The 19,132-nt window shown below is 32.9% G+C and overlaps 1 protein-coding gene across 1 annotated transcript in view; it reads left to right on the forward strand.

The window, feature by feature from the left end:
* STPG2 (sperm tail PG-rich repeat containing 2) overlaps window positions 1-19,132 on the forward strand; it is a 352,190-nt gene that overhangs the window by 197,674 nt on the left and 135,384 nt on the right. The window contains exon 5 of the mRNA XM_071215533.1: window positions 6,701-6,860. Coding sequence (XP_071071634.1) covers window positions 6,701-6,860 — 160 coding nt within the window. The remainder of the gene's footprint in view (window positions 1-6,700; window positions 6,861-19,132) is intronic.

A 19,132-nucleotide genomic window follows, 5' to 3' on the forward strand; every position in this document is an offset into this window, starting at 1 on the left:
TTAGTTCTCTTCTTTTTAAATTGTACAGTCATTAATATGGACTATGGAATTTACAAATCATAAATTTAGTTTTCTGAGGTTTGTTTGTATCTTTAGATATTGGTAGTATCTTTGTTTTTGTTTTTATAAAACCAGAACTTAGGAATTTTACATATTCTTTATTATATTGGATAGTAGTTTCTAAATAATTATAACAAAGACATTTTTAAGTGTTCTATAAATAATACCAAAAAGATTTAATTCATTTCCCTGAAAAAAATGGAAAAGGTTAAAGTGAGTTATGGCATAACATTTCTTCAATCATATTAAGTCCTGATAGAGGCTTTTATGCTGAAGTTCATGTTTTTCATGTCCAGTAAGGATATTTATTAAATCATATATTACATTTGGCCCATAAGCAAGTTACAATTCCATGTCAGTCATTGTGCATTTTGCCATTTGAAATAGATACACTGATATTTTTAAATATGCATGTTCTAAAATTGAATTTGTTTATTTCTGATATTGAAGAATGTATCACTTTCAAAGAGTTGATCCAGATATGGTAGTTATTTGGAAATACCAGTGGTATTTCTGAGCTATTATGAAATTATATTTTAATGAGTTATAATAATAGATGAAATTTAAGTAGTGCTCAAATATGTGCCTGATATTCTTGTAAATGTTTCACATCTATTAACTCATTTAATCCTTGTAAGTCTAAGAGGTGGGAACTTATTGGGCTTTTTTTTTTTTTTTTGAGTGATTGCAATTAATTTTTATTACAAGACTTGTGGGTTTACAAAAATAGTAAATAAAATACAGATTTCCCATATACTATTCTATTATTAACACCTTTCATTGCTGTGGTACATTTGTTAGAACCGATGCAAGCCCGTTTTATAATTGAACTATTAACTATAGTCCCTGGTTTAACCTAGGGTTCACTGTGCTGTACAATTCTAAAGATTTCTTTTAAATTTTTATTCTAGTAATCTATATACAACCTAAAATTTCCCCCATTTAAATATGTAATTCAGTACTGTTAATTATGTTCACAGTATTGTGATACAATCATCTCCGTTGATTACCAAAATTTCACATTGTCCCAAAAAGAAGCTCTACTTTCTAGACCTTAACTTCCTATTCCCAGGAAGCGGACTTGGCCCAGTGGATAGGGCATCTCTCTACCACATGGGAGGTCTGCAGTTCAAACCCAGGCCTCCTTGACCTGTTTGCAGCTGGCCCATGCGCAGTGCTGATGCGCAAGGAGTGCCCTGCCACACAGAGTTGTCCCTGCGTAGGGGAGCCCCATGCGCAAGGAGTGCGCCCCGTAAGGAGAGCCACCCAGCGCGAAAGAAAGTGCAGCCTGTCCAGGAATGGCGCTGCACACACGGAGAGTTGAAGCAACAAAAAGAAACAGATTCCCGTGCCGCTGACAACAACAGAAGCAGACAAGAACACACAGCAAATGGACACAGAGAACAGACAACTGGGTGGGGTAAGGGGAAAGAAATAAATAAAATAAAATTTTAAAATGTTAAAAAAAAATCTTAAAAAAACCCCAAAAAACAACAAAAAAACACACTTCCTATTCCCAACACCCACCAATCCCCTGGTAACTTATTAGTCTAGATTCTGAGTCTATGAGTTTGCTTATATAATTATTTCATATCAGTGAGATCATATGCAACTTATTATTTTTATACCCATTTTATAGATGAGGAAAATGAGAGATGTCATTTGCCTATAATCATACAGCTAGCAAAACACTGAACCAGGACTTTAAACCAGGCAATATAGTTTCAGAGTCTGTTACCTTTACTTCTGGTGAACGCTAAAGCCAGAACTTAGTAAAGACAAAGTAAATTTTTGTTGATTGACTGATAGAGCAATTCTAAAATAGTGTAGCATTTTTAAATAGTACACTTAAGAAGCATTTGTTTATAGTACAGCAGAAATGATGTATGTAAATTCTTCAAAAGAGGGGAAAGGATGAAGTGAAGATATTAACAACTTTATTATAGATGGCCATTTTCTTGGTTTCTTAATTAAGTTAAAATGTTTTTTAAAAAATGTTTTTAGAGAGCTACAGGCATTTATTTGGGAAATAGTAATAGCACTCTTGAAACCATTTCATCTGTTTAATTCTACTTTTTTTGTTTCTTTGTCTGTTCAATTAACATATTTAGTGTCCCTAAGATTTGTGCTATTAAATTTGACATTGACTATAAGCTAACTTGCATAGTTCTTTTGTGTCACATAAGCACAGTAATATGGAATAAGATGGAGTAAACGTATTTCATTCATCAGAAAATATATCTATAGGAATATTAGGGAAGAATAATTATATTTCCTACATTTCAGATGTGCACTTTCATTTTGCTATTGAGATTTACAATCTTTGTGTCAAAACAGAATACATAGTTATTTTTTGGGTATGGGTAGCATTACCAAGACTCCTCACCTCTCTCTTTAGACAACATTCATTTCCTATTTACCTACCTCCTTTGTCTTAATCACCTTGCTTTTTATCTTCCTTTTTTATCTTTTTCATAGTTTATATTTCTCCCTGTCATCACCTCTGTTCTTCTCTGACTAGATATAGCGATATTAACTTTTAAAGGAGTAACCAGAGGATAAGGTATTTGGAGCTTACAAAAGCAAAGTTAGATCATTTTGCCCACTCCCAGCCTTATTATGACAGAGACAACTTCCAAATATGAAATAGTTCTATAATTCATCTCACTGCCAATTTCATAGGAGATCCTATAATGTGGCCCAAGTATCTCTGAACATGACCATCAGTATACAGCATGATGGGGAGAGCGGTGAATGAGTGCACAAGGGTCCTTGGGGGCCTTTTTGAGGCTAACACTAGTGCTGTGCATATAACTCAGGAATTCTGATGTCAAGTTCTATGGTATTCCAGTAGCACTATCTTGAAACGATCCTTCTTTTTATAAAAGGGGTAGTTCTTGCCATGCTGAGAATGAGTAGATGACAATAAGAGTCATTTGATTTTTAAAAAGTTTGAATTTAACACACTTATCAGAATCTTACTCCTGGACATTTCTCTAGGGTTAATAAACAATTTCATAACACTGCTATTCAAATCTGCACATCTTTCAGTACTCACATTCAAATGATTTCTTATAAATTTAACAAGATTATTTTCAGTGCCTTATCCAAATCCATCCAACTGATTCTGGGGGCAATTATGTCCTTTTTAAAGCATCACTTATATTACCTTTCCTCCTTTTCATATTCAGCTCCCAAAAGAATTAACTTTTGGATTTAAATTGCATTGGTAAAACTCTGAAGAAATGATAGCATATCAATTAGAGCTATTATAAATGGTGATAATCTATGCTTTCTTTTTCAGATGAGTTTTTTTTTTTTGGTCTCAGTAGCATTCTTTCCTTTGCAGGGATTACAAGACTATTTAGGCCATTTCTCTTCTTGTGTTTTACTTTTTTAATCTGCTGAGATACACATTTTTTAAAATGAAATCAAGGTCAAAGATGACGATGAGAAGCTCAAGCATCAAAAGAAAAATTCTGTCTTTTTGATAGCAAAGAGAAAGATATGCATTTCACATAAAATATTAATCAAATTTAACTACCTGGAGACACAGAGTAATGATTTTGTGAAAGTTAGTCCTTGATTAAAATTTGAATGGACACATCCATACTTCCACTGAGTATTATAAATTGCTGAAATTATAAATTATATCTACCTTTATTAGAAATAGAAACATCTTTAGGGAAAGAAGTACTTAAACAGTCTTTATACAGTGTATATTTAATATTGAACTGCATATATGTGATGTAGATTTAAGCACTGGAGGGGTTAAAAGAACTTTCAAGGCAAAGCGTCTGCCCCACTTCTTATGGAGAACTCAACAATAAGGCCAAACATGGGATGGAAGGCTTCAAGGAAGGCAGACACCAATAGATTCATTCTTTCGTTCATATATTCCTCATTGGTTTAAAAAATGTTCATTGATCACTTACTCTGGGTAAGGTACATCTCATCTCTGGGGATATAGTGATGGAACAGAACAGATTTTCTCAACCCTCAACTTAACATTCCTGTGGGATTAGATATATTAAATATTTATAGGCTTGTTTAATTGCAAATGTGACAACTGCCACAAAGTTCAGATCTATGTACTTTGAGAGCATATCAAGTAGACCTGAGAGGGTTAATGGGTTCAGGAATGACTTGAGACCCAGGAGATGAGCAAGGAATAGAGAACAAACTCATTGAGCCATGGTATCAAAAAAGTTTTTGACAGAGATAGCCCAATATATGATTAGCCATCTAGGGAAGAAGCAAGTTATTTTTTTACCATGCTGAACTCTCAAAGCCAGAGAGCTATTGACACTACATGACTTCGTCTATCAATACTTTTTATTATTCTTTTCTAGGCCTTGAAGGATCATGTTATATTTGGCAATTTTATTTTCTTTCATAAAATAGCTTTAGTATAAAGGGTCTTTTCCAGCTGCCAAGAGAATAAAGAAAATAAAATCAATATTTTCGTTTTAACGTATCACATTATAGTTTCATATCTGAATTAAAATGTTTTTCCTTCCAAAATAACATGTATTCTTGTCTAAGCTATATATTTTGAGAGGCATCTGTTTAGAATGATGACCATTAGCAATGCTAAAATTAGGTATGATGAAAAATGGCAATGACAACATGTTTGTAAATATAATTTGCAATAAGCAAAATATTGCAAATTATATTTCTCTCTGTAAAGCCAAATTTAAGAAACTTGGAGAAGCAAGTAGAATGTTAAAAGAAAATGTTTCATGCATGAATGATATACTTCAATAAAAAATAAAAAATTTAAAAAAATTTTAAAAAGGCAAAAAAAAAAAAAAAAGAAAATGTTATTCTGAGACAAAAACTCAAGTTCAATATTTATATGCAACATGCTACAGCATAGGAGACCCTTGCTGGAGATGAAAGTTTATAGAGTGGGCTGCTACACAGAGCATCATGGGAACACAGGCTCAGACAAAACACAGATTTTCAGCAAATGACTACTTTATTGCTTACACATCACAGAGATCCAAAAGAAGAGGGGAAGATTGGCCCATTGTAGCCAATTCAATGGGAGGCCATCTGCTTGGGTCCGTGTAAATGGATGGCAGTTCTGCATGTGTTGTTTCTTATCAGAGATGAAGGACACCTGTACTGCCTGAGTTGGGTTTTATAATACTCCAGGGGGAGGGAGACCTACCCCTGAGCAAAAAGCATGCATCAAGCAACCTTTGTGCAGCTTTCTACCCTGGCCAGCAATTGGGGTTGCTTATGAGCTGTAGCCCAGCATCAGATCCCTGAAAAGCAAGTCTAGAACTAAGGTCCACACTCTTAGCCACAACACAATCCTGCCTACCAGGAAATAATTAAAACTTTAGATATTTTGATCTTTATGCACGTAGAAATGAACAGATTTCAAAAGAATGGATTTTCTTGTATATCAAAATAATTTGAGGAAAATGAAGTAAAAAAACTTTCATTAAGATAATTAGCTGATGGCTTAAGGCATTACTTATGCAACAATTATATGGTATTTTATATTCAATTCAGTGTAGAATTATTATTGTAGTTATTAAGATCCAGGTTGGTTTATGTTGATTAAAAATGTTAATGTAACTGCAGATAAAGAGCCATAAATGATGAGAGAAGAAGGTTTTTAGTTTCATTGGAACCTATTAAAAATGAAAGAAACAGTCTAATTTTGAGGATTAGTGAAGTGTACTCACAAACAACTGCTAAACAGGAATATTTTTGCTGCTTTTGGAAACAAGTGATCAAGGCTCTCTCATTCCTTATGAAATTTGATTTTCATTATTAAATTCAAAAATGATAGTTTTATCTATATTATGATACATTATAATAGTTATGATATATATAGATATTTTATCTATATTAGGAAGGTTTTTTAAAAGCATATGCATCTGTATTAGTCTATATTAGTTGGAGCAACATGGCTGCCAATGCCTGCGAGGGTTCAGGCTTCCTGGGTTCCTCTCTTTCCAGGTCTTGCTTCTCTTCGGGCTCAGGTCCTCTGTTTTCTGCAAAAGGTCAGCTGCACACTATGAGGCTCACAAGGCTTTGCCTCTCTTCACAAGGTCAGCTGTAGACTATCAGGCAAATGGCTCTCTCTCTTTCCCCAGGGCCTCTGCCGTGTGTAAGGAGCCATCTCTGTTTCTCTTATGTTCTTCTCCTAGTGTTCACTTCCTGGGCTCCAGCTCAAAACTCCAGCATCAAAAAACTCCAACATTAAAAACCTCCAGCATCAAAAAGCTCCAGTGCTGTCCTTTGCCATGCCTTTTATCTTTGAGTCCTCACCCACGACTCAACACCCTACTGACATGGCACATTCAAAGCCCTAATCATAATTTAATCATGCCCAGGCTCAGACCAGTTTACAAACATAATCCAATATCTATTTTTGGAATTTATAACTATATCAAACTGCTACAGCATCTAAATTTCATATTTGCTTATTTTACTTTAATTTTTGACAAATGAATTTATACTTTTATCAAAGACTTAGTGATTCTCTTAAGTTTCTACTTTAAAAAATTAAAGTTTTCATATTTTTCTCTCTGTATATTTTTTTGTTATCAATATCCAGTATTTTCTTGATATTTTTGATATAGCATATGTTTATGATCATCCATTTGATTTTTTTCAGGATTTTCCAGCACCAGGCAGCTATGATATTCAAAAATCATATGAAATGTCACAGGATAAACATAAATATATGCCACCCCGTAGTTTGGTGGCTAAAAGAAAGCATGCCTCCTTTCTTAGTGCAACTCCTCGATACATAGAAAAAATGATCAATGGACCAGGTAAGTCGACCTTTTTAAAATGAGGGAAAAATCTAAGGTTTTCATATTAAAATATGCATTTCTAAAAACACATTCACCTTTTACCTATGCTCTCTGGTGTAGAAAAATCCTAATACTTATTGTGATTGTGAAAGATTTTACCTTTTTTTTTTTTTTCAAATGTAATATTTGTTTGGGATTTTATGCCTTCCAATTTGACAAAGACAGTTTTACCAATTTTATTAAAGTTAAGAAAGTCATTTAGCATTCCATTAAGGGAAGGAAAACGACCTCTTCATATGCTAAAGTTGTTAGAGGAGCAAGGTCCAGTTGCTCGAATTTGGAAAATCAGTCATATAGAAGATACACATCATGCATTTTTCATGAAATTATTTTTATTTTTCTCAAGTATCAAGAAAGCAGTTATATAAAAAGATTAACATTTGTTTTTGGTGCTGTAATTCTGATAATAATTTTGATTTAAAAAATTGGGGTTGGGTCAGGTTTGAGTAAGAGTGCTCTTTCCAAAAATGAATGCAGTATTTTCCCTTGGTAACCAAGATAAATTAGTAAGTATGAAATCTTACACAGGAAAACTAGATAGAGGATAAGAATGATGATTTTCAACAATAATTTCCAATCTTATTTCCACTAAACAACCAAACTTTGAAATTAATATTTTCCAGAGTTTTTAATGAAAATCCAAAGCATGAGAAAATAACCCAGAAAGCAAATACAAGCATATAGGGAGCCTGAGATCCATGGAAGCTTGCTTTGTTTTCACTGTATTTTAAGAATTAGGCATATTCCTAGCTTGAAAGTCTATGTTAAACCAGAATTGAACCTATTTTATTTTCTTTATATTCTCATGAATTATTGCACCATTTAAAAACTTGTGCCAGGTTTTAGCTTTGCTATAAAGTAGAATTCAAAACTCCTCTATGTGTTCCTGACACACTCCATATACAGTCACCCAGAAGTCATGCAGGGAAATTATTTCTCTGAAGTCTGGAACCAACATGACACCAACCAAAATCAATCAACCAATCAAGTAACAGATAAATGCCTGTATTTGTATCACTTGAAATAGATTAAGGGGAGATTTATATTTCCTGAGATTTCTGTTTCTCTGTTTTTCCTCTCCATAAAAGATCTTGTAGGTAGGATGTATAGTAAGAATTTCAGTTAGGTGCCAGTATTGGCACTTGACTTTGCATTGCCTAGGACTAGTAAATTTGCTAATTGTTTCAGCAGTTTCTATTTTACAAAACAGATAATATTTATCTCTCCTTGCCTCTCATGAGAGTACTAAAAATTAATAAGAATATTTCAAAGTCATTTTCAGAACCTCTGCAGTTCCTTAGATGTGTAAAATCTTATTATAATGTGAAACATGTTTCTTTGTAATGTCAAGACAATACTAGCGTCTAAAAGAATTTGGGAGGATAGGAAAATGTCTTTATTATGAAGACAGTTATTTTTTGGAAATCAAATTCATAGTGACTCCCAAAGTCACTATACAACTATAGAATAGTGAGCATGCTAAATGAAATGATTTTATTACAGTGGTTAATCCAGTAATCCATTTTATTTGCCATTCTGCTTTTTTAAGGGTGTAGCACTTGATTTCCTTATTATGTGCAGATATTGTAGTAATTATAAAATTGTTCAATATGTTAAATTTAATCTGCTATCTTAAGGTATTCATATTTCCAAAATATGGCTTTAGCATAGATTTACTTAATTGGTCAATCAACTAATACCCATGCTTCATTTTGGTAACTGAAGGTCAAGTTCTGTTTGTCTAGACTCTTACATTGATCAAATCAAGGAAAAGATATTCAAGTGTGATATTATCAACTCTAAATAGAATCATTGTTTTAAAATTGATTTTTACTTAGGTCAAGATTTTTTATTGGTCAATTTGGCAAATTATTCTTGATTCTTTTTAAATATGTACATACAAATGGGTCTTTCTGCTCTAAAATGAGATTAATCCATTTGTTTACAATTATTAATAGCATTCTAACTGCTGCTAAGGACAACTAATAATAAGTCCTTTGAGTTTTTAAAAACATTTCTTTATAATCAGACAGTGTTAATAGCTCATTTGTTATATGTTTGTGTCAATATTTATCCACTGATACATATCACCTTTTCATATATTATTTTAGAAATAAAATTTTAAAAAAGTATTTATCCTTTTGTTTGTCATTTAAACATTGGTATTTTTGCTTTACTTTAATATGAGTGGAAAAGACCTTTTGGAATTGAATGTCAAATCCTATCTTTTAGAAAAATCATTTTTATTATTATGTATATACAACTGTTACATATATACAAATACATAAATGAAATTCATAAGATTGACTTTATCTATACAGTATAATATTTGTATTTGTTACTTAGGTCATAATATTAATAAGAATTGAGTATAGTTCCTTAATGAATTTTGAGAACATATATATTATCTTTCTCTATATAAATAGAATAATTGGTAAGTTTACTCAGACTTACTGGGTATCTTGCATATGTAGCTTAAGAACTGAGGTCAATAAACATGAATAATTTTCTTCTTTTCATGGGTCTTGCAAACTTATAGAATAATCATTTCAGTCACCCAACATTTAGATAGTCATGCATTATTTAAGAGTATTTTAGCACTTATGTTAATTAAAAGATATGGAAGTGGTTTTGTTTTATTTATAAATGAAGTCTTTTCTTTGACTACATGTATTTAAAAAGGATAAAACTCAATTCCACTAGTCTAAATTAAAGGAGGAAATAGTATATTTGCAATTAGTATATTATATACCATTAAATGTTGTGTAACCAATAAAAACACATTAGATGTAATGAAGAAATTATTAAATGAGGTGTATCACATTATAAAGCAATCTCCTTTTATTAGACCAAGTTTTAATTCATGGATATGTAAATGATTTTGTGATTGATCCAACTCAGGTAAAGTGAAATTGTTAAACGGAAAAATACTTCAACTTAAATGTTACTTTATCTTTCATATTGACCTGTTTGGGTCATTTAGAGACAGGAGGGAATATCAGCAAATTCAAAATGGAAGTACATGTATACATTGTTGAGTGTGTAACTCTGGGAACCTCATACATCGTGGTGTAAGTATAAATTGAATATCGGTGTTTCTCAAGGGCAATTTGACAATATGTTTCAAATATGCATGCCATTTGACCCAGAAATTCTACTTCTGGGATTTTAGAAATAACTAATCATATGCCCCCAATTTAAGCTTCAAGGACATTCATGAAAGAACAGTAATAGTGAAAAGTTTATAGTATTTTAAACATAAAGAAAAATGGAGTTTAGTTCATTTTAATATATCAACCAAATTGTTTACTATGAAGATTTTGAAAATGGTGTATATTTTTTAAACTTTGGAAGCTCTTGGTAACACGATAGGATTCATTCAATCAATAACAAAATATGTAACAAGAACCTCTTATGTATTAAGCACTGTTCTAAGGACTGGTGATACAGTAGTAAACAAAATACAGAAGTTATTATTTCATAGAGCTTAATTTCAGAAATAGGAGACGTTTAATAAATGAATGAAGAGATATACTGAGAGACAGAATTAATCCCAGTTTCTTATAAGTGTTGTGCAGAAAAGAGAAAAGGAGCATTGGTAGTTGAGTAGTTGAGTGTGTGTTGTGCTTCATTTTAAAATAATGTTATCAGGGAGGACCTCACTGAGCAAGGAATATTTGAATAACAACATTAGTCTTGTTAAAGAGTTTTTTCCCCCATTCTTATTGTCATATATATATGTCAATATATACTGCTTTTATAGTAAGTAAAATTATTTTAATATTTTTAATTGAAGAAAAATAATCTAAGTTTACTGTTCAATTTATAGTAAAAACAAATATTTAAATGAATGATAGATTCAGCAATACATATCATATAAGTCAATAATGTTTCCCTGAATGTTCCTTATCAGGTACTGAGATTTACTTCACCCAGAAGTATTGATCCTTTATCATGAAAATAACATTGCGATTTCTGAGTCATATTCCTACAGGAAATTATTTTAGGAAACAAATATAATTTATCTTAGAAGTTAATTGAACATATCCTATGAAGGTAGTTTTATTTACTTTTTCAATAAGCATAAGCAATACCTTTGATATAAAAATCACTATACTGTGAAAACTAATGATTTATTCTATTTTCTCAGTGGCCTGTAATATTATAGCTTAAAAAATACACATAAAGAGTTTATCAAAATGCAGTTCATCCCTCTTGCTGAATGCTATTAACCTATTGCAATAAATATGCAAAATGTTTGTTGTTTTTCTATAACTTCCAGAAATACTTTTGGGCTATTAAAATGCAAGATAATTCTGAGTGTAAGCAAAAATCAATTAGATCATTTTGGGGGATTTTCTGATTTTACATCTTTATTTAAAATAGTAGAAATTATTGTATCAAAATGAGCTGTTGGTTTTCTATCTCTGTTTTTGTTTCTTTGGAAAGTTTGTGTATATTTCAAGTAAATTCTCTTTATTATACATAATTAGCTAATGGTTTATGGCACTAATTGTATATATGTTATAGATAAAATTATCCCATATATAATACACAGATCACTAGTTTTGAGTTAGAATGTAGTATTTTCCTTTCTTAATACTAAAGAATCTTTTAAGACTATGGGAAAAGCTTAATTTGAGAAGGAATGATTGAATATGCAAGGAGTATGGGATAGAGCTGATACAACAATATTTTAGACCATAAAGGGTAATAGAATCAAAGTCTAAAGTAGAGTGAATAGTCTTAAAGCAGAAGGCAAGATATAAGCAATGACTGAAAAAAATATGATCTTATCTCAAACTTCTGTGGTTATGACTTTTGTGTAATGAAATGAATTATAAGTTGAGAACATAAAAAGCACACAGATTTTTAGAAGAATTATACAGTTTAAACTAAGAATTACAGATACAGGATAAAATGGAAAGAAACCTCTGGATTCTCAAATTTCTACAGGAAGGAAGTAGACTGAAAAACCTATTCAGTTACAAACATGGGCTACATTTTTAGGGAGAAGGAAGGATGATTCAAAGGACAGAACCAAGAGCCCAGAGGTGAAGCCAAAAGACATAGTAAACAATTGAACCTTAATCAATGAACTGGCAACATGTACACAGCTGGGTTTGAATTGCTGTGAGCCTGTGATTGCTATGTGTCTCCTGCTTTTCTCCCTTTTGAACAGGTTGCTGGTAGCATTTATTCTATGTCAGTTCTACCATTAGTATTTTGGATATGGTAGGGTAGATGATTTGTCCTGTTTCACAGTCTTTAAATTGAGAGGGTATGTATTCAAAGAGCTATACCAAATGGAACCACAACAGGGGAGCATCATCTACATCTGAACCAGAATTAGATGTCAAGATCATGGATTTCAAGTTAATTAACATAATGGGATGAAACTATTCATCCCATTTCTTCAGAGAAGTGTTGTTTGTATTCTGTACATGGGAGGGGTATGAAATGTCATAGCCAGAGAGTAAACTGTGACAGATTGTATTTTCCAAATATGGTTGTCACAATATATCAGATTCTATATGTTCCTTCAATGTGGTGTTAACAGTACTTTTACAGAGTACTGGAATCAGTTTCGCATCCCCTGCATGGGCCTTTGATACTGCCTTAATCAATATAGTGTGGCAGAAGTGTTGCTATATAACTTCCAAAGCTCCATTTTAAAAAAATGCCATGTACTTTTGGATGGTTGTCTTGGAATGACCACTCTTGAAACTATCATGCTGTGCAGAAGCTATGGAGCCTGTGGAGGGTACAATGTGGAGAAGAACTGAAGCCTGCCATCAGTTTTGGCTGAGCTCTAAGTGAATATTCGGCACCAATTTGCTGGCTTTGGAAGTGAGCTTTTTGGAAGTGGATCCTCCTACCTCCAATTAGGCAGCCCCTGCTTCTGTCCAGTGGAGCAGAAATGAGCTGTTCTACCAGAAGCACAGATTTATGAAAAAAATAAATGATGTTGTTATTTAAGCCCCTAGTTTTTGATATAGTTTTTATACAATTAATAACCAGAACAAATTATATGTAGTCAGATAAAGAAGACAAGTGACACCAGATAATTTTGTTCAAAGTGAAAATATGGAATGAATGACTGTTGAGCAAATTAAAACTGAAGTTTAGTTTCTTAACAGTGATGTGGTCAAAGAACAGGAAGTTAATATTCTATATAATGAATAAGTTCAAGATGTTGCCATTCCTGCGGCTGGAGTGGAATCAAGATTACGGTCGAGCCCAGGATTTGCAGGACTATTAACAATGATATTGAATTATCCAAGGATAATGTTTGAAAGCATGATGTAATAAAATGATTCATGTCTTAAAATCATCCAAGATGATGGAAGCGGACGTGGCCCAATGGATAGGGTGTCTGCCTACCACATGGGAGGTTGGCAGTTCAAACCCCAGGCCTCCTTGACCCATGTGGAGCTGGCCCATGCACAGTTCTGATGTGCACAAGGAGTGCCATGCCACGCAGGGGTGTCCCCTGTGTAGGGGAGACCCATGTGCAAGAGTACCACGCAGGGTTGTCCCCCACGTAGGGAAGCCCCATGCGCAAGGAGAGCACCTGGTAAGGAGAGCCGCCCAGCATGAAAGGAAGTGCAGCCTGCCCAGGAATGGCACCGCACACACGGAGAGGTGACACAACAAGATGACGCAAGAAAAAGAAACACAGATTCCTGTTGCCTCTGATAAGGATAGAAGCAGTCACAGAAGAACACACAGTGAATGGACACAGAGAACAGACAATGGGGAGGGAGGGGGAGAGAAATAACAAAAAATAAATCTTAAAAAAAAAATCATCCAAGATGGAAGAGTACATTAGAGTTGGATATATACTACCCACAAAGAGGAAAATAGTTTAATTTAAATAAATTAATCATCAAAGTGGAAATATGTTATGTCTAAATAGGAGTTTTAAGGAAAAAGATGCCATGTCTGGGGATGCACAAAATGTACAAAGTCCTGTGTTAATAACCTAAGCATGCTGGCTGCCAGAATAAACTATTGCTTGATATTCCATTTAATCATAACAAAGTAAATCATTAAAGTAAAATTAATAAAATATATCTCAATGAAAGTAAAAAATGATAACTGGACAGTTATCATATATAGTGATATTTATTGTGATTCTTTGATTAATGAATTCACTGATGCGTCCATTCAGCAAACGTAAGGAGCAGCTAATTTTTCCCTAGGCAGTGCCTAAATTTTGAAAGTAAATAGTAAAAAAAGCTAGACATTTCCTGCACTAATGGAGTTTACAATATAATAAGAATTTTTAAAAAAATTAATATGCAATTATAATTCATTTACGTATTTAGTTTTGTAATTTTAAATTGTATTTATCAATTTAAAATACTTTGGCTAATTTTCTCTATTCATTAGAAAATTCTTTACTGAAGGGATTTGTATATTTAATAAAAGGACTTAGAGGTACTCAACCATAAAGGACAAAACATATTGTTTATAAAAATCAAGAACTTTATGTGTATGTAGAGGGGTTACTAGATTCTGTTCCTGTTTTTTGAATCATTTATGATCTCATATTTTATGTTGTAATAATTTAATAGTGTGAATATATGTAATTAATTTAATTCTATTAAAGGCAACTAGAACAAATATGTACTCTTGATTCCAACAGAATATGTTCTAAATGAGGCTTAGGAGCTGAATGAATTTAGGCAAGTAACTCACTTTTCTGAACCAAAGGTTTTCAACCCTAAAAAGGATATTATTAATATCTATTTTATAAAGATGTTATGAAATTTAAATTAAAATATATTTAAAGTTCCTATTATACTGCTCATAACATAGTAAGTGCCAATAGAGTTAATTCATTTCTCTTCAACTTGTTTGTATTTCTTAAAAATTTTTGACTGTTCACAGTTATACAGGGTGTGGTTTGAAAAAAAGATGCTGGTAATGAAAATCTGAATATGCAATTATAAACATAAATTTATTTTTATCCAGGAAATCTCCTTCTCCTAAGGTGTTCAAGGTGTTTACAATGTTATTTTATGCTCTCTCTTCTCTACCTTTCAAAGTCCCAACTATCCTATAGAAGACTCAATTCAAGTAATACCTTTCCCTGATGCCCACCTGGAGTAAATACTGCAGTCTTCTCTTTGCTTTTGGTAGTTTTAAGGATGATCAGAAACCAACTAGTCTTCACAAGAACTTGTGAAATCTCTGATTGCATTAAAGTAATCTGAATTGCTGATGTCTTTAGAATCAACTTACCTCTACTTATCTTTATTTTTTTTAATAAAGTGTCTAGTCCTCAATTAAAAAAAGAAAACTAGGCTAATGAGAAGGAAATTGTGTTTGAGCATTGAGAGAAGGAGCAGGCAGTAACAAAAAGACCCAAGGGGATCCAGATATTAGAATTAAGAGAGGTGGACTTTAAAGAGCTATTAGAGGGTTTTAGGAGGAATAACATCCTTTAACAGGGGTTAGTTTAGGGAATAAACTGTGCAGGGTAAAAGATAGGATCAGGGAGACCAGTTAAGGGACTGCTATGGTCAAGACATGAATTTATGATGACTTGGATTAGGCTGATATTGGAGAGTGGGATTAGGTGAGATGTGTTCTGATTTGGGATATACTTGGCAGTTAGAGCCAAAAAGATTTGTTGATGACTTGTATGTGGGATTTGAAAGAAAATCAGTTTCAAGGATCGTTCTTAAGATTTTTAGCCTCAGCAACTAGAAAAATGGCAATGATATTTATTCTAATAGGGAAGACTGGGGGAGAACAATTTTGGGTAGGAGAGTTGGACAGTAAAGATATAAAGAGGACTATGAACATTTCTATAAAAACACACAGCGCAAAATAAAAGGAACATGTTTAAAACTGTGGAATTTATTTTGAATAAAAACAGAAAGTAGTCACAATAATAATTGTCAAACACAGCTATTTACTAATAAAAATAAGAACACTAATACTCAAAGATATACTTAACAATTTTATACATGTATAGGCAGCTCAGGGACATGTAGCTCCTTTGATAATCCTTTATTTATTTATAAATATATTTTTATTTATTTTTAAAAGATACTTAGATTACATAAAATGTTAAATAAAAAAACAGGAGATCCCCATATGCCTCACTCCCCACACCTCCCACTTTTCCCCACATTAACAACTTCTTTCATTAGTGTGTACATTCGTTATAATTGATGAACATGTTTTGGAGCACTGCCATACAGCATGGATTATAGTTTACATTGTAGTTTACACTCTCTGCCACTCCATTCTGTAGATTATGGCAGAATATATAATGTCCTGTATCTTTGTTTGCGGTGTCATTCAGGACAATTCCAAGTCCCCAAAATGCTCCCATATTACACCTCTTTTTCCCTCTCCCTCCCTTTAGCAACTCCAGTGGCCACTGTCACTTTTATATCACTGTCATAATTATATCAATGACATAATTTCTTCCACTGCTAGAATCACAATAAGTCTATTGTAGTGTAAACTACAATGTAAACTACAATCCATGCTGTGTGTTTATGGTCTTGGCTCTTATATTTAGATCTTTGATCCCTCTTGAGTTGATTTTTGTATAAGGTGTGAGATGGTGTTCCTCTCTCATTCTTTTGGATATGGATATCCAGTTCTCCAAGCACCATTTTTTTGAAGAGGCCATTCTCTCCCAGTTGAGTGGGCTTGGTGGTCTTGTCAAATATCACTAGATTGTATATGCAAGGATCTATATCAGAAATCTCAATTCGGTTCCATTGGTCAATGTCTGTCCTTGAGCCAATAACATGCAGTTTTGACCACTGTAGCTTTGCAGTATGTTTTAAAGTCAGGTAGTATGATTCCTCCGATTTCATTTTCCTTTTTCAATATGTCTTTGGCTATTCAAGCCTCTTGCACTTCCAATTCAGTGAAAAATGCTGTGGTGATTTTTATTAGGATTGCATAAATCTATAGATTAGTTTGGGTAGGATAGACATCTTAAGGATATTTAGTCTTCCTATCCATGAACAGGGAATATTCTTCCATTTATTTAAGTCTTCTTTGATTTCATTTGACAGTGTTGTGTAGTTTTCTGTGTATAAGTCATTTACATTTTAGTTAAATTTATTTCTAGGTATTTGATTTTTTAATTTACTATTGTAAATGGTTATTTTTTCATTTCCTTCTCAGATTGCTCATTATTGGTGTGCAGAAATGCTACTGATTTTCATGCATTTATCTTATAACCTGTGACTTTTCTGAACTCATTTTTAAGTTCTAGCTTTGTTGTAGATTCTCAGAGCTTTCTATGTATAGGATCATGTTATCTACAAATAGTGAAAATTTGACTTCTTCATTTCCCAATTTGGATGACTTTTATATCTCTTTCTTGCTGCAGTGCTCAAGCAAGTACTGCTAACACAATGTTAAATTGGAGGGGTGATAGTGGGCATCCTTGTATTGTTCCCAATCTTAGAGGGAAAGCTTTTAGGATTTCACCATTGTATATGATATTAGCTGTGGGTTTTTCTTATATACCCTTTATCATGTTCAGAAAGTTTCCTTGTAGTCCTATTTTTTGCAGTGTTTTTATCAGAAAAGGTTGCCGTATGTTGTTGAATGCTTTTTCTGCATCTATAGATATGATTAAGTGATTTTTTCTTTTGATCTGTTTATGTGGTGTATTACAGTGATTGATTTCCTTATGTTGAACCATCCTTGCATACCCAGGATGAAACCCATTTGGTCATGGTGTATAAATCATTTGATGTGTTGTTGAATATGATTGGCAAGTATTTTGTTGAGGTTTTAGCATGTAGATTCATTAGAGAAATTGGTCTGTAATTTTCCTTTCTTGTGGCATCTTTGTTTGGCTTTGGTGTTAGGGTAATGTTGCCATTATAAAATGAGTTAGGCAATGTTCCTTCTACTTCAATTTTGTGAAAGATTTAAATAGGAGTGCTGTTAGTTCTTTATAGAATATTTGGTCAAATTTTCCTGTGAAGCTATCTGGTTCTGTGCTATTTATTCTTAGTTGGGAGGTTTTTAATGACTCATTCTATTTACTTGTGATTTGGTCTGTTGAGTTCATCTATATCTTATCAATGTAGTCTGCTTGTTTGTTTCTAGGAATTTGTCTGTTTCCTCTAAATTGTCCTTCTTGTTGTCATATAATTTTTTAAAGTTTCCCCTATGATACTCTTTATTTCTGTGGTGCCAGTGGTCCTCATTTTTTATTTTATGTATTTGCATCTTCTATCTGTTTATCTCTGTTAGTCTAGCTAAGGGTTTGTCAATTTTATTGATCTTCTCAAGAACCAGCTTTTGGTATTGTTTGTTTTTTTCTAGTGCTTTCTTTTTTTTTTCAACAACAAAGTATTCATTATTTATTTTGGCATAAAAAATTACCTCAACACTCAGCAGCTTAAATCAATAAACACATTATCTCACAGCTTTTATAGGTCACAAATCCAGGAGTAGCTTCATTGGATGGTTCTATCTCAGGATCTCTCTGAGTCTGCAGTCAAGTTGCCGATGAGGGCTGCAATCATATGGGGCTGCAGAATCTATTTCCAGGTTCAATCACATGATTATTGGCAGGATTTGATTCCTTTCTGGCTGTTGGCTGGATAGCATAGTCCCTTGCCATTGGCTGCTTGCATGGCCACATGGCAAAGGAAAAATGGTGACAGTGGTGCAGAGGGCAGGACAGGTCCTCAGGCAGGGTGAGAGAGCTCTAGTGCTTTCTTATTTTCTATTTCATTTAGTTCTGCTTTGATATTTGTTATTTATTTCTTTCTATTTCCTTTGGGGTTAATTTGTTGTTCTTTTTCTAATTCCCCCAGGTGTACAGTTAGATCTTTGATTTTAGTTCTTTCTTCTTTTATATATATATATATGAATTTGTGGCTTTGAATTTCCCTCTCAGTACAACTTTTGCTGCATCCCATAGGTTTTGATATGTTGTGTTGTCATTTTCATTTGTTTCAAGGTAGTTATTGATTTCTTTTGCAATTTCCTCCTTGATCCACTGTTCGTCTGAGAGTGTGTTGTTCAACTTCCATTGCTTTGTATCTAATCTGTTTCTCTGGCCCTTCCAGATTTCCAACTTCATTTCATTGTTGTCAGAGAAATTACTTTGTATGATTTCAGTCTTTCTGAACTCATTGATGATATCTCTGTGTCCTAGCATGTGTTCTATCTTGGAGAATAATCCATATGCACTGAAGAATGTATATCCCGCTGTATTTGAGTGT

This window comes from Dasypus novemcinctus, chromosome 1, assembly GCF_030445035.2.
Source record: "Dasypus novemcinctus isolate mDasNov1 chromosome 1, mDasNov1.1.hap2, whole genome shotgun sequence".
NCBI classification, from domain to species: Eukaryota; Metazoa; Chordata; class Mammalia; order Cingulata; family Dasypodidae; genus Dasypus; species Dasypus novemcinctus.